The sequence below is a fragment of the Eumetopias jubatus genome, unplaced genomic scaffold (genome assembly GCF_037043125.1).
Source record: "Eumetopias jubatus isolate StellerSeaLion01/CBP00866 unplaced genomic scaffold, mEumJub1_p1.0 scaffold_4, whole genome shotgun sequence".
In the NCBI taxonomy this organism is placed as follows: Eukaryota; Metazoa; Chordata; class Mammalia; order Carnivora; family Otariidae; genus Eumetopias; species Eumetopias jubatus.
This window is the reverse complement of record NW_028274810.1, coordinates 81262508-81286947: the sequence shown is the minus strand read 5'-3', so window position 1 is coordinate 81286947 and position 24440 is coordinate 81262508. Positions and strand designations below refer to the sequence as shown.

At 49.1% G+C, this 24440-nt stretch overlaps 1 protein-coding gene across 2 annotated transcripts in view; it reads right to left on the bottom strand.

The window, feature by feature from the left end:
* The window catches only part of CSMD2 (CUB and Sushi multiple domains 2), a 588524-nt gene that overhangs the window by 499193 nt on the left and 64891 nt on the right, over positions 1–24440 (bottom strand). For both annotated transcript variants that reach the window (XM_088023017.1, XM_028113838.2), the window contains exon 2: positions 23276–23492. In XM_088023017.1, the coding sequence (XP_087879143.1) occupies positions 23276–23492 (217 nt within the window). The remainder of the gene's footprint in view (positions 1–23275; positions 23493–24440) is intronic.

Genomic DNA, 24440 nt, shown 5'->3' with positions numbered 1-24440 from the left:
CAATCTGTGGAGAATGCACCTGAGAGCCAGGGAGAAGGGTGGCCTCAGAGAAAGAGGGACAGACAGAAACCTGGCAGGTCTGGGGGGCAGGAGGGCCTCGATGAAGCCCTTGGTAAAATGAGGGATGAGACCTTCTACTGAGTGTCGGGCCCACCACGTAAAGTGTGAGGCCCCCTTCAAAACAAAAACGCAGGCCCCTCCTTCAAAAATGATTAGGAATTTGAAGACGATGACAGCAGAGCATTCAACCAACATGGGCCCTTTCCAAGCACAGCATCCTGGGTGATGGCATAGGTCGCGTGCCCGTGAGGTTGGCCCTGGCTGTGTGCAGAGAAGGGAAGGGTGGATGAGGTCGGGGGACCGGAAGAGGTTTGGAGAGGCCAATGAAGGCATGATCTTGGCTGCAGGAGAGATGAAACCGGGGCGGTCTAGACCACAAGAACAACCCAGGCGGCCAGTGCAGGATGCCAAAACAGGGCTGCCCAGCTCACAGCTGCAGCTCCATGGACCCCGGACGCAGAGAGCAAGAGTTGTCCAGGAACTACAAGGCCTTTCCCCTCCAGCCCACCCTCACCAGCCCCACCACTGCCCAAATCCGTGCCTCCAGCACAATCCAACTCCTCTGTAAGCAGCCTCAAACCCCACCTTTCCGAACAACTGTTCATCATCAGTGTGGTCAACAGGACTGAGTGCTTGTTTCGTGTATGTTCTGAGCCTCCCTTCCAAGATTCCCCCCCGAAATGTGCCTGGAATGGCTCCTCCACCCAGCCACTGTTCATGCTCTACCCCCTACTGGGAATGTCCTCCCCTGTCCCTCCTTCCAGCCAAGTTTGATTGATTCTTCCAAAAACCCAGCCTGGGTCCTTCAAGGAAGTCTTCACAGATAAAGACACTGCCCTGTAACAACCGTTAGGCCATCAGTGGTCCTGTACCCCTTTCCAGGCTGTGAGCACAAGAAGGGAGTCCGGGTGTTCCTGTCCTTCTGTCTGTCTGACCCTACAGTACTGAGTGCCGGGGAGGCTCATGCAGGTGTTTCGTGGCTGACAGGAGGGACAGGGAGACCCCAGAAAAGCTGGATTCCTCCCATTGGTCTAGGACAAATTAAGTGGGGAAAAAAATGACATACGTACAAAACAGGTACGCAGTATTTACAGTTCTGGTCAACTCCAAGAATAAGTGTGCAGGGGGTGTGTTATCAGTGGTTCTCTGGGGTTGCAACATCACAGCTGATTTTTTTAAATTCTTCTTTATAATAGTCTGCATTTTCCAAGTTTTCTATAATAAGAATCTATTTATATAAGGGAAGCATCTGTATGGAAAGGAAAGGAAGAAGGACCTGGAAGCCAAGGATGGGGAGCCTTTGGGGGAGGAGAGGCGGGCTGCTGGCCTGGACTGAGTTCTGCAGGGCAGGCCCCCCTTTCCCCTGGTCCTCAGCGGACCCTGCCCCAGGCAGCCTGGAATTCCTTCTCCTCTGAGGCCAGGCTGCTCAGTTCCCAGGCAACAAATGGAGGATTTGTGCAAGTCATGGGGCTCCCTGTTTCTATTTTTTAATTCTCTCTTCCACTTTGTATTTTGTAAGAATTTAATTTTAAACTCTCCAGATGCCATACTTTTTATCTTTTCAATTGATTCTTTGTGGAAACGTTGTAACAGAAATGCCATGCATCTCGCTAATGGAGCAGGATAAAAAGGCCATGAAGGCTTGGAAGCCAGACTGTTGGGTCCCCACCACAGCCCGGCCTCACCTGCATGCCCCACCTCGCCCCCACCCCGATTTCCGCAAAGAAGCTCAGAGGCACAGAGGCCCCACCCACCTGCATCCCCAGGGGCAGGAAAGCTAGCTTTTTGCAGCAATCGGAGGCAGCTAGCTAATCAATCACACAAGCCACGGTAACCTGTCGGTGGGGGAGAGACCTGGGGACTGGAGCAGCCACATCTGAAGGCATTTTTTGGTTTCTGCAAAGGGGTGCTGCTGGCAGAGGCCAAAGATGCTGCTAAATATCCTACCCTGTGGAGGCATTCCCCAGCCCCCAAGGGCAGCAGGGCCCCAGTGGAGAAAGCCTGCCTGACAGTGTGCCAGGCTCGGTGCTAGGCCCCTCACGGGTATCTTCTCATCTGGCTGCAAGGCGGCCTCTGACTCTGACCCGTCCTTGGGGACCCACACACTCCTCAAGGCTCTCTTGCAGCAGAAGACAAGGCCCTGGCTCCAAAGGCCACCACTTATGTTTCTGCACCTCTCATCCTCAAGCATGGGGCTCAGAGACCCCACTGCCTGAATTCAAATCCCAACACCACAGACACGTAGCTTATTCTCCCTGTGCCTCAGCTTCCTCAACTGCAAAATGGGAACACCTACTTCCTAACACTGTTTGTAAGACTTAAGAGTTAATACATGTTTAGTACTTAAAGCAGTGCCTGGCAGGTAGGAAGTGCTCAGTACACAGTAGCCATTCCTATTACCCAGGTGAGCAGAACAGATCAGTGGGCACCAGAACTCACCATGGCAGCAAGCATCCCCACCACCACACACCACACCCCAGCTCGGGTTCCCACGGTCCTCTTTGAGCCCATACAACCTGGTACTATTATTGCCATTCACATGTGCAGGCCAGCAAGTCAGAAGTATCATTGCCGTTGTCCCAAGGAGGATATTGTTGGCTCGGCTGGGGGAGGAGACTTGCTTCAAGCTTCTCCATATGGGATTCTGGGTACGGGATCCCCACAGTGGGGCACCAGGACGGGACAAGACCCCACTGTGGGGAATTCACTGGCCTCCCTGCCGGTAAGACAGATGTGGCTCTTAGCACTCTCCACCCCTGACCCTAGTGAATCTGCAGTCAACCAGAGCACCTTCCACCACGGCCTTGGACCTCTCTGGGACCCGGGGGCTGGCAATAGCTCAGGACAAGACCCAGTAAGCACCTGGCCTCTGAGGCTCTGCAGTGGCATTTTGAGGCAGAAGCATTTTGGGGCCCAGCCTAAAAATAAGCCCTTAAGCCCTTCAGCTATTTTGATTACCAAGCAGCATGTTCCAGGGGCATCAATCCGGGGTGTCCACGGCACATGCACCTGGGAACAAAAGAGTGGCCGGTACATTCTGACACTGCCACTTCAATGTGAATGCTTTAAAATGGCCACTCCGGGAAGTCCTGTGGGGGCCGTGTTTCAGGACATATGCTTGAGCTGGCTGTGCTAAAGACGAGGATGCAGGGGACAGGGAAGGACCATGAGCAGGAGAACAGACTATGAGGGCCCATCCCAGAGGGCAGGGCAGCCAAGAGCAGCCTCCAATCTCTGCATCTGGGCCCAGCTCCACCGTGGCCTGTCCTGGTTGATGGTCCCCAGCCCCACCCTTGCCTCTGCCAGGCTTTAAGACCCTGTTCTCTGACCCCACAACTGACAGTCTCTGCAGAAGCAAAACGACAAAACTGGCTGCAGAAACCAATGCCCAAACCCGACTCTGCAAGAGCATGCTCCCCGAAACCCCCCCTTTCCCACAGCCTCCCTCAGCCCCTCCTTTCCTCACAATGTGCTTTCCTCTGTGAGTGTCTTCTAGGTTTCTTGGAACAAATCCTCCTCCTTCTTCCATGCCCGGCTCTGCCCTGGGCTCTCCAACCCTTCCTTTTTTTTCCTCATGCTGTCTTCCTGCTCTCAAAGATGGGGGAACTCTGCTGGATGTGCACAGAACCAGTGATGGCAAAGCAGACTCCAGCAGGACTGGGCTGGGGTGAAGAAGCACCTGCTAGAAACCATTCCCAGAAATCTCCATTTCTCTCCTTCGAGTCTAGGTCAGCCTGGGGACAAGGGCACCACCAGCCCTCAGCAGGCCCTCTGCAGAGCATACAGGGTGCTGACGTTGGAGCCAACAGACCTAGGTTTAAGTCCATCTGTGGGGCTCACCAGCTGCTTGAGCTTGGGATAGTGAGTCAACCTCTCTAAACCTCAGCTTTCTCATCTGCATAATGGGGGTGATAATTCCGCCTGAAACCGTTGTGAGGGGTAAACAAGGTAATTCACAGAAAGCCTTTACCACTGTGCCCAGAACATAGTAAATACTCAACAAAGTATAAATTTCTGTTGTTGCTCTTACTGCCAGCCATGGGCACCACCTCCAAAGCAGGAGCTTTTGAACCCAAGGCTCAAAGATGGGTCCCATGGGGTTTATGCGTCCGTCCATCAGAATCAAATACACATGGTTAAATGACGGTGCGTGTATCTGGTGGAGAGGGGAGAGCCCATGGCTGACATCAGATACTAACGGGGGTCCATAACCCCCACTCGGCCCAAGGTGGGAACCTGGGACCAGATCGCAGAGAGGTTAAGACTACAAGCTTTGAAGTCTGCCGGTCTAGGTCCAAATCCTGACTCTGCCATTTACTAGCTACGTGATCTTAGTAAGTCACTTCGTGACCCGCTGCAGTTTCCATCCATAATGTGGAGATGATATACCTCCCTCACGGGGTTGTTGAGAGTACTAAATGGCATGTTGCCCATCAAGCTTAGATGAATGCCAGGCATACATACATGATATATTATATCTGTCTATCTATCTATCTATCTATCTATCTATCTAGGGATACAAAACCGCACATACGTATAAATAATACACAAAGATAATTTTATATTTATGTATAAAATCTGTATATATACAAATAATGGCATGTGTTAATTTTTATCGTCAAGAACCGCTGTCCCAAAGCCAGCTTTTGATTCATCCCACTCTCCTGCTTGCTTATTCCTTCCTGCTCCCCACTCTCTGCCTTGGAATTACCTCTCCCTCAGCTTTCCCTGCTCACTCGCATCATGAAACACCCTGTAAGCTGGCAGAGGGAAGGGACAAGGGAAGGAAGGGAGCGCAAAGAACCAAAGTTTGCGGCTCAGCCGCCAGCCTGGTGGGGTGTGGCATGCAGGGACGCAGGAGGCTGAAGGCCTGGAGAATGGCAGGGCCCTGGGGACCCTGTCTCACTTGCCACCAGGAGGCAGGAGCAGAGTCAGCTGCTGGGAGAAGGGGGCCACAGTTAGTCAAGTGGCATCCAAAGCCTGGCTTAGAGAGCCGGGGCCCAGCAGGGCAGGGCCCCGCCGGGGTGCCACACACTGCAGGGCTGCGGGCACCTACGTGTCCAAGGTGCTCAGATCCTGGGCCCAGGAGGCTGAGTCCTGAGCCACCTCTGGTGAGGATGGGCCCTCTGCACAGTCAGGCTGGGGCAGGATGTGCTGGGGTTCTGGGGAATGACAGCTGTCTGCTGCTGAGCAGGAATGGGGGCAGCAGAGAGTGATCCTGAATGATCAAACTGGAAACATCACAAATTCCTGGAAAGGAGAGCCAGAGACTCTGCTCTGCAGGGGCCAGTGGTGCTGGCAGTTCCCTCAAGCCCATGGAGATTCATGCAGAGAGTCGCAGGGGCTCCCTCAACCAGCAGGGAAGAGCAAGGATGAGCAGGCTCGCCCCTGCCAGGCCCTTAGTGGGCAGCCAGAGAACGCTGCCATTAGCGGATGGGCTCCAGACGCCATCCTGCTCCCTCACACACGATTTCTTTCAGTGACTCGCAGTCCTTTCGTAGTGATCGGAGGGAAACATACTGAGAAATGTATGTTTACTCAAAGTCTACGCTTGATCGGAATGAAACACACATCATTAGCCATAAAATTAGGATTAAGATAACAGAGCATTATTTGCAAATGATCAACAGTGATGAACACAGATATGAACATGTGCAGATGTAAATCTGAGCAATGAATGCCTAGTTCTATTACTACTAAAACACAGTTCTTAAGTCCTGCCTGGATTCATTCGCATTCTTACTTGGTTCCTCTTCATTTAACAGACTCTATAAAGGATGAGCCAAGCGCTGATACATAAGCAACCAATATGCTGCCATTCTAGGGAGCCAAGGCCCCAGGAGCTGCCAGGAAGGGCTTCAGAGGTTGTGTTGGGTGCTAGGTGGGCCGTGAACAGACACCGGCATCACCCAGAAATTCGCAGGGAATTGCGGGATCTTGGGCCCCACCCCAGACCTTCGGAACCTGAATTGACACTTCCGCAAAACCCCCAAGTTAGTTGCCTGCATGTTAAAGTTTGCAAAGCACCCATCTAGACCGCTGTTTATCCCTGGGGCCCCTTGCAATCCACATGAAATGATCACTTTTTTCTTTAATGCTCAAAATTTTAAAATAAATTGACTACACATAAATTGAAGCAATGGTGATTCTGAAGATGCTTGTCAAACTGCACATAAAACTCCCCTTGGGCTCCTGTCTAGAATATTTACTGGGATGCCACGCCCCCAACTCCAGGGGTCACAGTTGAGCATAAGGCAAGTCCCCAGGTACACAATGACTGATCTAAAGAACCTCAGTCTCCAGTGTTCCAGTGGGGCATCTGGGGCCCAGAGAGGGGCAGCCCTACAAGCCTCCCCCACTACCTTCTGCACTGATTCTTCCAGAAGCAGGAAGCAAGGACCCCCAATTCTAGAGGGATGCGAGTGTTGGCCACGACTTGAAGTCTGCGGTCCTGGCACGTCCACCTCTCAGCCTGAGTGCAGCCACCTGATGTCGGCTCTTGAGTCCTTTCCCAGGCCTTTGACAACAGCCATCGCTTGCCCCGAGAGCCTCCTTCCTCCAAGGAAACACCCCAAAGTCCTTCAACTTCCATCTTGCAAACACAGACTCAATCTCCCTTCATCCTGGTCATTCTCCTTTGGAAGAACTTCGTCTGTCCCTGTCCCTCTACGGATGTGGGTGAGGAGTGACACACTGAAGCTTTTGGCTTTTCCTTTACACTTAACTTTGTATCCATTGAAAATGCACTCTTATTGTCCAAATAACACGCTACATGACCGAAACATTTTAAAATAAAGAAGAAAAAGAAATTCACAATCGGGCCATCCCAATACCTGTATTATTAGCACACCGTCGTACTCCGCTTCCAGTGTTTCCGGCCCGAGGATACGTTCTTCCGTGGTGAAATACGGAATGCAGTGGCGATTTCCACGGCCTGCTCTGTTTTTACAACTCCAACATCCTTCTGTGCTACAACAGCCTTGACAGTCCCCCGGACACCCCCCTTCCAGTGTATGACTGAGAAGTCAACTCAGTCTCCCAGGATGGTCTGACTAGTTCCGAAGAAAACAGAACAGTTTCTCCCACCATGGCTTTCAAATAGCAGATCCCACCATGCCATTCACGCCATGTCCAGTGGGGAACCAAGACCCCTCAGGTTTTCATGAATGGAGCCTCTTCTTGCATACTATAGTGGTGTCACCTGCTTTGGTGGGTGGGGGGCACCTATATACACAGGGTATTCATTCACTTATTCACCACTGGACAGATAGTTGTTGAGAACGGCCATGTACCAAGCCGCGGCCGTCGTACCAGGGGTGATTTTGTAATGCTGAGCAAGATGGCTCTGCTCTCATGAGCTCACTGAGCTTCGGTCGTGGTGGTGGTGACCTCAGTGAGGCAACAGAGCCCAGGACGGGGGAGAGACAGGCATCCAGTGAGAACCCATGGCAGGCCAGGCACCAGATACCAAATATTAGCCGGGTCCTCTCCATACCTCTCCTCTCTGCGGCTGACGAGAAAGAGAAGGTATTGCTCAAGGTCACAGAGCTAGGATTCAAACCCAGGGCTGCCTAACTCCAAAACTCCGTGACTTCCCTAAATGCAGAGCTCATGAGAGGCTGTCCTTCCCACCTGACCCTCCATGGGCTCTAGCAATTTAAAAGAGGCCACTACAAGACACTCCCAACAAGGTGCTTCAATTGTTCCCCTCCAAAAAGAAGACAAAACAGAATACCGCCTGGTCTCGGGGGCACGATTACATTTGGAGAAAAGAGGTAAAAAGGAACTTTTCTATAGAAGCACATCAGCCAGGAGCCACGATTTAGACAAAAGTGTAATTTAGACACCTTGTTTTTCATTTGGCCAACTAACATTTATGCAATTTAAACCTTTTCGGAATCTACTCCAACAACCAAGTACCCAGGAGCTGACTCAGTCTGCCTCTTTATCGCCACCAGACTTTGAAAACGCCACCTCCCCCTTCGTAATTACTCCAGGCAATCAGCACCAACTGATCAATCAAACAAAGAAAATTGCAGGTTTGAAGCTTTAATTAAATCTATCCGGCACTATCTAATTAAAGAAAATCTTTACTCTTCTACATACTCCAAAATAGAAGGAACCCACTCCTTTGGGGTTCTACAAAGACTTTGCCACGTCCAGGCATTCACCTAGTTCCATGAAGAAGGAAGAGTACAGCAGGGGGAAGGCAGTTAGTCCATTCTGCTCTCCTTTTTGCCCAAGCAGAGGTAAATTCCAGTAGGGAGGAAGGGGTAGACTATGGAAGAGAAATTCTATCTCTGGAAGTTTCCATGACTCCATGTCCTCTAGGACCGCTGGCTCTGTGTCCAGGCTGCTTCTCTCCTGCCCCTCATTTGGACCCGCAGTCTACATGGCTGGAGGACACTGTCGGAGCAGATCGAAAACACTGAGAACTCGGCCACCTTGTATTATTATCCACCATTTATTCACCATTTAGAACCTCAGCTTTCTCCTCTGCAAAATGGGACCAAAGAAAAGGCCCATACGGGCTGATTGGGGAAAGCAAGTAACACAGCGCATCTGGGAAGCTGAAGCAGTCACAGAGAGCAGGGAGGAGCACTCAGAGGGAGGAGCCTTGCACCTGCCTTGGTCTGCAGGGACTCTTCCTGTCTTCAGCTCCCCCACCCACCAAGGACCCTGATGGGGGGACGGGCATTTAGGAACAGCAATGAATTCCTGCCATCACTGAAATGCAGCTGCCTTGTGGGGTTTGCAGAAGTCTAAGATCCCCTTCGCCTTGTAGGGTTTATAGAAGTCTAAGATCCACCCTGTCTATGATGGGTGGCTGGAGGATCCCAGACAAGACAAGTTAGATGTGCCTCTACTGATCGGCCAGGACACCACAAAGCCCCCAGATCACTAGCTGAGAGCCTTTGGGGACAAAATAATCAAATTGGGAAGGTGGAACCAAATGTGTAGACTTCCTTCCCTGATGAGGCTATCACTGCTCAGTGAGAGCCTAAAGGGGCAAAGGTTGACGGGGGAGGGCAGAACCAGGAGGGTCCGGTGAAAGACCTTGCTGGGTGCAGGGGAGCTCACCGATAGAGACCTCGTGCAGACATTTTCTCCTTCAGGTGGGATGGAAGGCGCTACGTCGCCAGCCTCCACTATGCTCGGGGGCATCATGAGCTCAGAAATCGCTTCTCTGACTTCACCAGTCAGGCTACTCTACACTGTCTTCATTGTTTTCTCATTTCCCCAGGAAACCCCAGTCAGCTGCAGCTCCCGGAGGACAGGTGCCCATAACGTGTGCCTGAGTGTCTTTCGTGTCCCCTGAAGTTACTGATAAATATATTTCCTGTCCCTTAAATTTCCTTAATAAACCTGCTGGGCCCTGAGACGGAAACACATGTGAGACACAGAACCCAACACAACAGGTGCCCCCTGGAGCCACCTGCAGATAGATGGAGACATGGAACTCACTTTGTTCCAGGCTTTTAGACAAGAGTCACCTTCTGAGTGACATGGCTTCCTTGGCCACCTTATTAAAATCTCACCCCTTACACGTCACACCACTGCCCTGATGTATATTTTCTCCATAGCGCTTATCTGAAGTAACTTTTGAATCAAGTGAAATCTGGGAAACTAAAGGCAAAAGGAAGGGAAGCATAATGACCGTCCTCTAGCTGAAAAAGTCCTTTCCCACAGGGGCACAGGTTCCCAACTCTGGTACCACCATACATGCAGCCTGCAATTGAACAATGAAGTAAACGCATGGCAGATGGTGGCGGCCAGGTGTCTCCCTGTTGGAGTGGGAGGTTCCAGACAAGCAAGGGAAGGAGGCTACAATGATCCAGGTGGTACTGGATCAGAGTTGGAGATAGCACCATGAAGTCACGTTTGGCTTAATGGAGACACAGATGGATGCACATAAAAATATCATAGCTACGTGTATATAGGTGGGTTAGTGTACACATAGAGTTCCTTGCTCTGGTAGCAAAGAGAGTCCGGAAGCAGTGATGCCCCAACACAGAGCCAGATCTTGGGTTCTGATATCATTTTCCGATCAAGCGAACCCCAGCTCATTGCTCCCAAGAGCGTTAATGAAATAGCAGCACCATCAACATCCGTAACGAAGACTGATGATGTTGGGAAATGTCAGAGGAGACAGGAGGAGCCAACTACAGGAGTGCCCAGGGGCCGGGCTAGAACATTCTGAGCAACAAAATAGATAAACCAGTATTGGATTATAACCCAAAGTACAAAATAACGACCTATGAATCCATACTGATATAAACAAATTAACAAATGGAAGAGAATAGACAGATCTCTCGTGCAGAAGAATTTCAAATAGTTTATGTAGACACTCTGCCCTCAAGATGAAGGCTAACACTCTACTCCTTGGGTGTGGAATGTGCACAGTGACTTCCTTCCAAGAGGACAGTATGGAGAGGGGAGTAACTGTGGAGTGCAGAAGTTACCATACAGGACCTCAGCCAGGTGATCAAGGTCAACATCAGCAGGGACAAGTCATGTCGATTGTATGTACCCTTGATGTGATGTGATGAAAACACCATCTTCCTTTCAAAAATACATGAGTCCTTGGGGTGCCTGGATGGTTCAGTCGGTTAAGTGTCCAACTCTTGATTTTGGCTCAGGTCATGAGCTCAGGGTCATGGGATCAAGCCCCGCATCAACGCAGTCTGCTTGTCCAGTCAAATCATGAGAAAAACATCAGACAAATCCCAACTGAAGGGCATTCTACAAAAAAACTGACCATACTCCTCAAAAGTGTCCATCATCCAAAACAAGTCAAGTCTGAGAAACTATCACAGCCAAAAGGAGCCTAAGGATCTAAGGCACCCTGGTTGAGATCCTGGAACAGAAAAAGCACATTAAGTAAAAGCTAAGGAAATCTGAATAGAATATGGTTTTAGGTTAATAACAATAAATCGGTATGGGTTCATTAATTGTGACAAAGGTACCACACAGATGTGAGATGTTCAGAGTAAGGGAATCGGAGTGAGCCATGTATAGGAACTCTCTGTACCATCTTTGTAATTTCTCTGTAAATCTAAAACTATTTCTTTCTATATATTTCAATTAAAAGATTGTTCTTTAAAAAATGAGGGCGCCTGAGTGGTTCAGTCAGTTGAGCATCTGCCTTCGGCTCAGGTCATGATCCCAGGATCCTGGGCGTCGGGTTCCCTGCTCAGCGGGAGCCTACTTCTCCCTCTTGCTCTGCCCCTCCCTGCCCCCGCTCATGCTCTCTTGCTCTCACTCTCTCTCTCAAATAAATAAATAAAATCTTAAAACAATAATAAAAAATGAAAAAATAAAAGATCCTTGTAGCTCTGGTATTAGGCATAGACTGAAGATACCCAAGGCAACAGCCAGGGGAGCAAGCCGGAGGCTGTTGTGACAACCAAGGCAGGAGATAAAGGGGGTGGGGATGAGCCAGGGAGGTGGCAGTGGGGACAGCCGGAAGACATGAGCTTTGGAGAGGACAATAATGACAAGATAATAAACATCTACTGAGTGCTTACCAAGGGCCCAGCAACTGCTACGTACTTTGGCTCTTGTAGGGTAACTGAATATTCACAACTCCCCTACAAGGTAGGTGCCCCTGGAATCCCAACTTTGGAGACTCAGAGAGAAGTGACTTCCTCAAAGTCACAGCCAGTAAGAGGCAGAGCAAGGCCATGAATCCAGGCAGGCTGGCTCCAAAGCCTCTCTCCTAACCACCACACCACGGTGTGTTCTCGGCTGAGGCCCCAGGAGATGGGACAGGGATGGGCACTGCAGCTGGAACCACACGATGCCAAGAGGAATCCACCAGAAGTCAGGGGCACAAAAAGTCGCTTTAAAAAATATCTGAGCTCTGCATCAATGGCCTCATTTTTAGGCACAGAGGCCAGATCGTCCAGGAGCTTCATCTCCCCAAAAGCAAACAAGACCAAATGTCAACTCTGGGAAGCTCGTGGATTCTGCTATCTAGAATCCTCACCGAGCTCTAGGTTCTAAAGTACATTCCTTAATGGCTGGACTGAGAGCTTGCAATGGCTAAGAAAACACGGACTACAGTGACAGATAAACCTTGGGCCCTCAGAGATTGAAGCTTAACCCAGCCAGTCGAGAGCAGGTGGGAGGGCTTTACTTCATAGAGTCATGCGGGCATCTCCTGTCTCCAGGGAAGAAGAGGGAACACAAGATTGCAGGGGAGCTTTCCTGGGCCAGGCTGGGAGGGATACGCGTTGCTTCCATCTACTTTCTGTTGACCACTAAACCACACGGCGGCACTGGGATACAGGGGAGGCTGCAGCTTCCCACAGACCACGCTGCACCCTGGAAGCAGACCAAGAACCATGGTGGACAGTTAGCCTTCTCTACCATGGGGCTGGACAGGCTCCTGGAAAACAAACCCCAATGCCAAAGACAAAGGGTGGCATTGTTCACAGAGCCAAGAGCAGTACCCGAGGAGGGCAGAGATAATCCAAGAAGATCCGGAGTATTTTATAGTCCTTCCCCATGCATTTCCAGCAACACTCAATCACTCGATTGCAGAGCTGGGAGAAGCTCTGGAGTCTCTCTGGACTCACCGCCTCCACTGACAAGTCAGGAAGATGCCGCCGAGCCTGAGAAGGGACAGACCTGGTGAAGATCACAAGTAAGTCAGGAAGCAGGCTGGACGGAAGCCGGGTCTTGTTGACCCACCCCTGGCTCCGGGCAGCTCACACCCACCCCAGGAAGCAGTAACTCGGCTCTTGGTTCACTGAAAAGCTGACAGTTGGTTGTCTTTTATAATTATTTTAATTCCAAGGGAACAAGGAACTCAGTATCTAGGAGGCGGTTTGTTTGGGTACCGTTTCTACTGACGAACAGAGTGAAGGCTAGAATTACACGTCCAAACTCGCCTCTACCCTGAGGACCATATCCTGGGTTACAGGGTCCTTGCACAGTGATTTCTGGTGCCCTAAAGGTTCAGGGAATAAGCACCGAGGATAAACGAGGGGGCAACTTCCTATTTCAGCAACAACCCTGTCAGCCACCACTTGCAAGAAAGGGGCAGATGAAGGTCAAGGGGTGGCCAAATCCATTCTGGGGCGATGTTGCCTCTTTGACCAACACCTGGCAGAACCAATCGTGGGGAAGGGTGAGCTAGCACAGCCTTTTGGCCTGAGACTCGGGCTCCACGGGGCCTTAAATTTTGGCTGCTATTAAATAGCAGACTTGGCAAACAAGCTAAGTGAAGCTCTGCCACAGAAACTGACTTTGACCTTGAACCACAGGGTCCTACTGTGAATGGAGAGATTGCTCAGGACCCCACACTGCTGCCCACCTGGCTTTATATACCACCTGCTGCCAACCCCTCCCCCCACCACGTCTGGCATTAGGTGATGGAGCACTTGGCTGCCCCGCGGGTCATGGCAGTTGGTTTCCTGAGCCCCAAGCCAGGCAGACCCTGCTTCCTCCCCTCCCACCACCCCTTTCAGCCCTGGTGTCGTTGCACAGACCTGTGTGAACTTGGCTGTCGAGCAGATCTAGACTTTGAACACAGCCGCCCCGAGGCATGTAGCCTCTTTGAGACTCAGTTTCCTTAACAGTAAAAATGGAGGCAATACTTCTTACCTCCGGGACAACTGGGAAGATTCAATGAGCTATGGTACATACAGCCCCTGGCACAACAGGTAAATATTTAAATTCCCTCCCCCACCCCGGCTCTCCTCCAATTCCATCTAAGGTGTTGTGGCTCATCATCGAAGGGGACAAACAGAAGGTTCCCCCCAAATCCTGCAGGGTTTCTTGGCCCAGCAATGCTCCCCAGATACTCTGGACCCACAGGAACGATCAGTGAATTCACGGGGGACCTCAGTGGACCCCCCTATACCTCCCCACCGCCCCCCCCCAAGGCTAGCCTGGTGACAGATCGTGAACAAAGCTGACTCCAGGAACCCAGAGAGACAGGCTGTCCTGTCCCTGTCCTGACATCTCTAGCAACAGCCAGAAGGCCTCGGCTTTCACGCACTTCAGCTGACCCCTTATTAATCACAGATAACTGTCCTGATTAAATACAAAGCTCCTACCAACAGGTTTGCCTCCGGATGGCAAATCTGCCAGCATTTAGGGTGAATCAAACATATTTACTTTTCAGATGTTAGGGGTTTGATAAAATCCGTAATGCCTTTGGCCTCAAGCCCTCTTCCTATTAATTATTAAACCCTTGTGTGTTTCGAGGGTAATTGAATCCATGTTTCTAATTAGTTTACACTTAATTCATCAGAACAATTTTTAAAGGGCTGATGGATGTCCCAATAAGCCTCACGGGCAGTTTAATGAATCTTTATTTAAAAAGAAATTGGACACACACCAAACTGTGAACAGCGGTTACCTCTCGGGAGCGGGGCTGGGACAAGGGCCTGGGGAAGGAGACGCTTACATCATTTTACTTCACACTGCTGGACTGCCTGACTTTTCTACAGTAGTGAGCGCTTACCACTTTCACAATTTTAAAGAAGCTGCTTTAAAAGGAAAACGGAATGAATTTTTAAAAAGGAAATGAAATGAATGCAAATGAATCCGATGTAGTAAGAAAGCATTTTGTTGTGGAGAAAAGAGCCTCATTTCTGGCTCTAGGAGACCCGTGGTCTACTCCTCCTTCAGCCCTTTAGCAGCTTAGAGACCTCAGACACTTATCTAACTCCTACAATGAAAATTAACACGACTTTATTTCATGGCGGTGCTGTTGAATGATTAGATAATACATACAATGCCCGTTTAAAACCTTTCGGTGTGTCCCTACTTCTGTTAGAATACGTGACAAGTTCCCCGGCATGGCGTATAGGGCCACTGGTGATTTCCCTGGGCCACACCCCTACCTCTCCACTACAACCCACCCCAGGATGAACCCACTGTCATCCGATACCTCACCTTCTCTGCTTTACTGGACCTGTACACATATTATTCTCTTGGTCTGAAACACTGTCTTCATCCCTCCCTCTGTGCCCTGCCAGGTGACCCTTCCTCCAGACAGCATTCATTCATTCATTCCATAAACATTTGTTGAGCACCTACTATCAGCCAGGCCCTGGAGACACTATGGAGAGTAAAATAGGAATAGTCTCTGTAGCCAAGGAGTTTCCGGTCCTGTGGGAGATGGACACAGATCACAAAATCACACACATGTGCACACGTAAAACCATGAAGGACGGATGCATGGTAAACGGAGGAGGCTAATCATAGGAGGGTCTGACCAGGTTGAGAAGTGGGGGTGGCTCTGAGGAATCCCTGAGTGAGGAACTGACAAGTGAGTTGAGGTATGAAGAACAAGTAAGCAGTAACTAAGCAAAGGGGCAGACAGAAGGAGGGTATCCCAGGCCCATAGATCAGCATCTCCGAAGAGCTCCCTCGAGGCCATCAGCTTCCCTAGTGTGTAGCATCCTGGACTCGCACTGCCTGCGTATTTATCTGTCTCCCTGAAGAGAGTGTAAGTTCCTTGAAAGCAGAAGCTGTCTTGTTAACTGTTGCATCTCCAACACTCGGCATTCCTGGTAGGCATTCAATGTTTAATAAATGCCATGAATGACCATGTCTAGCATGGTGGCTGGACCATAAGAGCTGTTCAGTGCCACCATCTCGTCTTTCCCCTTTTCAGCGTCCTCTCCCCACCCCCCCGCTTCAGTGGTAAAGAAAGAATGCCCCTCATCCCCATGGCTCCTCCCAGCCACCTCCTGCACACAGGAGCACACTCTCGACGCAGTCTGGGGAGAGAGAGGACTCTCCAAGGACAACCCTGCTGATGTGCAAGGAATACTTTCTAAGGAATCCAGACAGACAGGTCCTTCAGGGGCCTCTGCTGGGATACATATTTATAAGAAGACAGTAAATCTGGCAAATTTGTGGATTTTTTACAACTTCCAAACAGGTGTCTAACGCCAGTTGAGTGAAATCTGCAACCAGCTCCAAATGACTTAAACTGCATTTCACCTTAGGCAGATGACAGAATGCGTATTGCCAGTAATTGAGGGAACGTGTTGTAGTGTTTCCCATAACTTGAGCCCAAATGTCTAAATTAAGGGATGCTTAGCTGTGCTTAACTCGTGCAGTCATCACCAGCGCCCTATAAATCCTCCAATATACAGTGATGCTGTTTATTAGCAGCGTCCCCGTAGATTACGTTTGCTCGTGTTTCATTAGAAAACTTCTTCCCACATTAAACTGCAATGCAATAGGATGTTTGCCAGCACGGATAGGCTATCTAATTGTGCCAAAGCAGAGATGTGGGGATTGTTTCAGTAATTCATCCAGGCAGAGCTGACATTGCATTATCTGGAAGGCTCTTTGTTCTTTTCTTGCTAATTTCCAAACTCCTACAGGCTCTGCGGCTTTCAAGACCAGCTTCTACTCTCACTTCCCACCCTGATCCATTATGAGAAGAATCTGATCAGCTTCTATTGTAAATTTAATTTCAAGCAGCCAGACGCAGCCTTCTGGCACCCTGGGATGTTGCTGCTTGTGAATAGCTCTAGATGAAATGTGAGATGCTTTCAAGAAGATGGCTCTGAACTGCTGGTAGAGAAAGGGAGTCGCTGGGAGATGAATGGCATCTGCATAGAGAACGAGCCGTGCACAGTGTGTCAACTGGCACCTCTTCATTAACGATGCCAGTGCAGCTGTCAGCACAGAGCACCACCCAGAGCTCCCCATTTTGCAGGGGAGAAAACTGAGGCTCAGATGGGTTGACTCACTTGTCCAAGGTCACTGGCCTAGAAATAGGATTAGAACCTAAGTATGTCCGATGCCAAAGGCCTTAACCCCTCGATGGCCTCCATCAGGATTTCTCAACCTCAGCACCACTGGCATGTGTCCCGGGGGCGGTCCTAGGCATGGCCGGATGTTTAGCAGCATCCCTGGCCTTGACCCACTGGACGCCACAGCCCCCCCCACCCCCCGTGTGACAACCAAAAATGTCTCCAGACCTTGCCAAATGTCCCCTGGGGGTTGAGAACCATTGCTCTGCCACATGACTTAGACATTTACTGGGGGGGGGGGTGTCTTTTTGCTTAATTGTGTTTTCTGATTTTCTTCTCCAAATATACAAGTATTCCTTTTGTTTATATCTTATCACAATTCAAAGTGGTTTACCCACATGATTTAACTTAATCCTCACCAACCAACCTATGAAGCAGATATTGATATACCCACTTCATAGATGGGGATGCTGAGGCTGAGAGTCAAAGAGACTGGCAGATGCCCTGGCTAAGGAACAGCTGGAAAGCAAGCTCACGTCATCCACCAGCAAGAGGTATATTTCACTGCTTGGCTCTGCCACAGCAAAATGTGATAGAAGGCCTGACTTTCAGCCTCGAGGAGCTTAGAATCTAACCAGTTACGAAGCCTGTCGCTCATAGCACAACCATGAGCAAGCAGTTGGAGAAAGGTTAAGTTTAAAGGGGGCTGGGGACTGAGGTGGGGAGGTGACCCTTCAGCCTTGTTCTGGAACGCACCCACCAAGTGAAAAAGATCGGTGGTGGAGCAAAAGAAGAAGAAAGGAGAAATGCATTCAAAATGCACAGACAGCAGAACTGCAAAACTTGAGGCTGTGGAATTGTAGACAATAAACACAGCAAGCCACGGGCTATCTGGGCAGAGAGAAACCTGCTGCTCGGTAATGCCACCCATGGTGAGTGACGCCCCTGAGCCCGGTTCCTTCTCCGTGCTCCACACCTGTGCTCCTGTGATCTAAAAAGTCTATAGATGCAGTGGCAGGACAGACGCCAAAGCCCTCTAGAACAGCCCGAGTTCCTAGGTCTGGGAACAAAGGGGTGGGGAAGGATGCAGATTACTGTTGCTGGAGCACTAAGGGATCTGTAGCAGGGGGCTCCCATACCACCACCCGGGAAGATGGGCAAAGATGGGCAGTGTGACTTCCATTTTATAGATGAGGCTTCAAGAGGCCAAACTTAACACAGGTCACAGCGTTAATAAATGTAGTACCTACCTGGGTATAAATCTAGGCCTGCCCCTCTCTCCTCCTTGTGTGATATTGTTTCACAGGAAAACAACTTGAGAGGACATGACCCTCCTGTTCCACTAGACGAATAAAGAAAAAACATCTGTACAGAAAAGACCCTGGTATGCCGTGAGAACACCTTTCCCTGGAAACCGAAATTCACCGCACACTGATCTTGCTTGCTTTCTGCCTCCAAGCCAGACACAGTGGAGTCATCCTCCACCCCTTTCTTCTTCTTTACACTCCACAGTCCCTATAAATTCGCCCTTAACTTCAGGGACAATGCCTTTCCATTAATATCATACAAAGCCACTCCATCCTCTCTCTCCATTGGTCTAGCTCCGGCTACCACTGTCTCCCGCCTGGCCTGGCGGTCACCAGTCTGGCCCCCAATCCGGTGCATTTTCCCCACTGCAGCCAGACTGTGCCGAAATCATCTGCTTAAAACCTCCATTCGAAAGGCATCTAGCACTCATCTATAGCTAACATCACACTTAACAGCGAAAGACTGAATGTTTTAAGATCAGGAGTGAAAACAGGGATGTCCAGTTTTACCACTTTCTTTCAAGATGGTAGTAGAGATCCTATCCAGTGCAGTTAGGCAAAAAAAGAAATAAAAGACATCTAGATTGTAAAGGAAAAAGTAAAACAAAAACATTTATTCACAGATAATAATAAAAAAAAAACTTAGAAGTATTAATAGTAAGTTCAGCAAGGTCATGAGACATAAGACCAATGTTACAAAAACCAGCTGTATTTCTATATATTAGCAGTGAATAATCCAAAAATAAAATAAAATAAAAATTAGTTCTGTTCACAATAGCATCAAAAAGAATAAAAATCCTAAGACAAACTTCCAGTTGAAGATGGAGAGCCAAGCCAACATGTTAAACTCCCCTTCCACCTGAATCCCTAAGTTCTCATAGAAATAATCGAAGGTGTATTAAAAAGAGCCAATATAAATGTCCACTCTGGGAACTAGGAAAAAGAGACAGATAACTACATGCTACAAACACTAAGGAATTTCTACAAGATGCAGTGTCAGTATGACCTGATTAAGAAAAAACCTACCCAGACAAGATGTTGACAGAGAAATACACCTTAAAATGTGTTCTGGGGGCACCTGGGTGGCTCAGTCAGTTAAGCATCTGCCTTCGGCTCAGGTCATGATCCCAGAGTCCTGGGATCGAGCTCCATGTCTGGTTCTCTGCTCAGTGAGGAGCCTGCTTCTCCCTCCTTCTGCCTGCAGCTCCCCCTGTTTGTGCGCTCTCTCTTTGTCAAATAAATAAATAAAATCTCAAAAAAAAGTGTTCTGAAGAAAGAACTTAACCACTAGTAGAATCAAAATCACAGAAAAGGCAAAGAAAACTTGTACTTGAAAGTAGAGAAAAGGAAATAATAGTAAATAAGAGTAGGGAAACTTAAAAACAGAAAGCATTAAGTATTATACTGGAGCAAACATATAGGTTGTCACCAAAAAATGTGAGTAGATTAAGCTTTCCTATTAAAGAATAGACTCTCAATAAAGGTTTAAAAATAAAAATCCAGGGGAACCTGGGTGGCTCAGTTTAAGTGTCTGCTCTCAGTCCAGGATCCCAGGGTCCTGGGACGGGTCAGGCTCCCTGCTCAGCAGGGAGTCTGCTTGTTTCTCTCCCTCTGCCCTCGCCCCCTGGCTTGTGCTCGCTCTTGTATCTCTCTCTCTCTCTCTCTCATATAAATATATTTTTTTAAATCTTAAAAAAAAATTCAATGATATGATGTCCTAAGAGATATAACTAGAACAATGGCAGAAAAATTTAAAACAGAGGAATTGGGAAAGAGGGGGACCCAATAAATACAAACCTCAAAGAAAATGAAGATGGTTATATTAGCATCAAAGTAGAATTTAAGATCAAAAAAAAAAACTGGAGGAATAAAGATAACTTTTTTATTGAAAAAATACATAAAATTCACTCAATATCTAATGTTTAAATACTTACATGCTGAAGAGTATAGCACCAAAATATATAAAGTAAAAATTTAGAAATAAAAGGATAAATTGACAAGAACAATAGCGAAAATGTGAAAACAATGCATTGCTTATCTTTGACAAACCTCATTCAGACAATAAGAAATTAGTAAAACTGCATAATGTTAATAACACAAATTTTTTCACAAAGAATTATTTCTTGCAAATACTTATAGAACACTTAACAAAAAAATGATCTTATACTGTGGGGAAAAAAGCAAGTTCCCCAAAGTGGAAATAATCATCTGATCATAATGCAATACAACTAGATAATAATGTCTTACGCATAAAAAATATTACTGGAAAATCTGAGGGAAAAAACCCTAGAGTCAAGGAAGGCACAAAAACCATAATTAGAGACTCTTCCTAAAATAATGACTATCCATCAAAATTTATGGGATATGGTCAAAGTTATACTTAGGGGACAATGTCTCTTAAGGTTTTTGTTATCAAACAAGAAATAATGAAACTAATTCAATTCACAAAATCAGCAAAAGAGCAACATCTGCCCAAGATAAGAGGGAGAAAAGAATGAATAAAGATAAAAGCAAAGATGAGTCAGTAGATAATAGAGAAAGAATAAAACCGACACCCCTACAGGTGGAATGCTAAAAAGACCAATAAAAGAGGCAACTTGTGTGACAAGACTAATTGAGTAAAAAGAAAGAAAACACAAACACACAGGAGCAGACGCGAGATAGAAGGTGCGCTCCCAGATACCAGACAGATGGGGAAACTGTAATGCATATGATTCTAGGCTGAGACCCTTGACCATCTCCATAAAAGGGATGATTTTGTGGACAAACATACATATAGAAACTGATTCACATCAAAAACTAATGATGTAATGTATGGTGATTAACATAACAATAAAAAATTTTAAAAAAAGAAACTGATTCACAAATAAGAAGAAAACCCGAGTAGACTAATAACCACGCAAAAAACATGAAAATAATTCACAAGGACCCAAGAGTCCTCCCCAAACACACATGCTGTCCCCCCTACACCCCTGGAAGGAGCTCCATTCCAAAACCTTCAAGGAGCGCACATTCCACTCCTTCCTGCTATTCAGGCTGTCCTCTGGGGTCATCTCCCTGCCCAGTGTCCTCCAAGCTGTGAGTTCCTCTGGCTGCAGGGGCCCCAAGAGGCCCAGCGCTCTTCCCCCTCTGCTAAGCCTGCAGGCCCTTGGTTACTGAAATGAAAGGAAATGAGCAGATGGGGAAAATCACAGAAAGGGAGAACCCAAGCAGGGACCACCTAGTGAAGGCACAACCCATGGGAGCCTCCTCCTCACACAAGACTGGTTGGCCAGAGTGGGCTGTGCTGGGGCAGGGGACACAACCAGGGCCTCCCCTCCCAGGACCACCTTCCCACCCTTCCAGGTCAGACCAGTCCCCCCACCTCCCGTGGATGTTCTGCATTTCACTCTCCCAGTGAGCAAACCCAAGCGTCAGAAAGCAGAGGTCTGACCACGTCCATGTGAACCTCAGAACAAGGAAAGCTAAAATCAGCTCTATGACGCAGAACCGGAGTCAGCCTCCAGCTGTCCACACCCCAGCGAAGTACGCCATTAGCCTTTCCATCTTTCAGCTTCATTCAACATCCATCAAAAGTCTATGCAGGGGCCCCACAGATGGTGTCACCTGAGCTCAGCACCCGGTTGTAAGGACTCGCTCCTTTGCGACCTCTTCCAGACTCTCCAGTCCCAGTCTCCTCCTGCTTTTTCTCTAGCTCTGATGTCTTTGAATGCTCAACTGACATATTCACATCCATGCCTGCCGGCCCCCATTAGCCAGTAGCCCACGTGAAGACAGTGGCTGTGTTGTGCTCGCTGCCGCATCCCCCGCACCCAGGCCAGTGTCTGGAACATAAGGGGTGCTCATGACATAGTTGGGCAGTGAATAAATGAGGAGGACTCTAGTCCCTGCCCCCCCCCCCCACCGTGTCACTGAAGACCTACCGTGCACCAAACATGCTGGCTGTCAAGGCAGGATGGATAAGCCCAGCCTTGTCCGGGAGGAGCTACTAGTCAGAGGGGCCCCAGCTGCCCCCACCTCTGCTGCAGGCTTGGCAGCCTCACCTCTGCACTGCCCTGAGAGGGCAGGGAGTCGGAGAGAAGAGGGCTAGCGCTGTCCTGTAAGTGCTGTTTGTGACCCTGCTCCGGAAGCTTGCAAGCTAAGGGCACAGAGCATCTTAAACAAAGCCTCAAGAGTTAAAGCACCTGCCAGGGACCAGCTCATTGCTGTTCTGCTCATTAGCACCCCGAGCTCCCCAAGGCTTGGCTGGTAAGCCACTAACCCTTTGGCTCCCTGGGGAGCCCAAAGCCTGGCTGGCAGAACCAGGATAAGGCTGGCCATAGAGCACGGCTGGCCACCAGGTCAACAAAAGCTGGAGAGCTAGGACTCTGGGGCCTTGACCTCTGTCCCAGACAAGTCTACCCAACTGCAAAGGCAGCAGTCTCCCTGCCTGTCTCCCTCCTCGATGTGAACTCTCTCTCCCCCTCAGGAGACAGCTCAGGGGGTCAGGAAAGCCCTTCCAGAATTTTCTCTTCCAATAACCAGGATGGGGTTTGAGAGAGTGGGAAATTTGCCCCAAACTCCTTTTTTTGGGGGGGGGGTGGCAATGGAAGGGGAGAGGGAGAATTTCAAGCAGGCTCCACACTCAGCACAGAGCCCAATGCAGGGCTCGATCTCACAACCCCAAGATCATGACCTGAGCTGAAATCAAGAGTCAGACGCTTAACCGACTGCACACCCAAGTGCCCCTGCCCCAAACTCCTGATTCTACGGCCACAGTCAAGGCCATGCAAATGCAAGGCAAACTCCAACAAAGTATTGATGGTTTTCAAGTACAGAATGTAAGACATGATCATTATTAGCTTTCAACACATATCTGCTGGATCCAAGGGGAGAAAATAGATCTCCGTGGGTGCAAAGAATACACACCAATGGATACACACACACATACACACAAATCCATGCAAAATCCGTCTTAATAGAAAGACTTGAATTTCTCTACAACACTTTGTGTCTTCTATCTCATCTTCCTAAGTACACTACCCACCAGTCCCACCTACTGGGTACTTCTAAGTTGGAGAAAGGCATTTGGAAACATAAAGAAAGCAGAGGAATTGAGGGCAGAGCCCATAGGAACAGAGGGCTTTGTTGGCAAACGGGCTTGGCTCAGGTCCCCGCTGTTGGCTACAGAGACAGTACCTGGTCCGCAGGTTCTCTGGCTGGGGCGGGCCGTCAAACACCGACAGGACGTCAAAGTCCTCTTCCAGGGCAAAGGACTGGAACACGAGCTGGATCCTGTGCTGGTCCTCTGCGGTGATGGTCCACGTGCAGTTGGCGTAATTGGGGTAGCCATACGGGAACCCTGGGCTCTCAACTGTCCCATTGGGACCCTGTAGTTGGAACGTGCAGTTTTGGCCTGGGAGAGAGAAAGAGAGCAGGTCAGTATGGCCAGAAGAACTCCCAGAAGCTTCCAGAGAAAAAGGAGCAATGTTGACCCACTTTCCCACGGGCTTCCCAGGCCGCTCCAGGCTGGGCACCGAGGGAGGGAGGGTGGGTGACAGACGGAACTTGGGTTTGCTTGTGCCATGCACTGCGCAGATGACAAAATGTGTGTCGTTGGACTCAAGCCTCGGAAGAACTGTGTGGTCAGAAAATAAGGCTCAGAGAGTTGGAACTAAAAGTCACCACACAGGGCAGAACAGAGGCTTCCCCTCTAGAACATCAAATGCCAGAATGAAGACTTGCAATCTTCTCCATTTTCCCTGCCCTCCCGACTCTGCAGGTCCCTCCTCCAAGCTCACTGTCTCTCCTCCCACCTGGCACAGAAAACAAAGCCACAAGGATGGATCCCTTGGTCCTCTGTCTCCCCCCACCAATTCTGAACCCATCCACTCTGCCCTGGGCTGTCCTCCTTCCCCCAACAGAGGAACCACCCCTGCTCCGATCTAAACATGATCGTCCGATCTGCCCTTGGAATCCCACCCCCGCTCCCCATCACGAAGCTGACCTGTGTCTCTCTCTTGCATACGCTACATGCGTCCAGTCATGTCCTCTCCGCTGGAGTCTTCCCATTCTAAGCGTGCTCAGGACTCCATCACCGAGAAAACAATTCCCACTGCAGTCCCTCCAGCCTTGTCTCTCTCTTCCCCTTCGCTGCCAAATTTCTGGAAAACACAATCTGTCTATACTTTCTGTCTCCATTTCCTGACTTCCCACTCGCTCTCCAGCCCTGTCACTTCTGCCTTCGGGTCCTACTGATCCACCCAAGCTGGTGTACTAAGGTCACTGATGGGTCCAGTGGATATTTTTCAGTCTTCCCTTTAACAGACCTCTGTCTCTGCTGCCTCTAAGACTGTTGCTCACA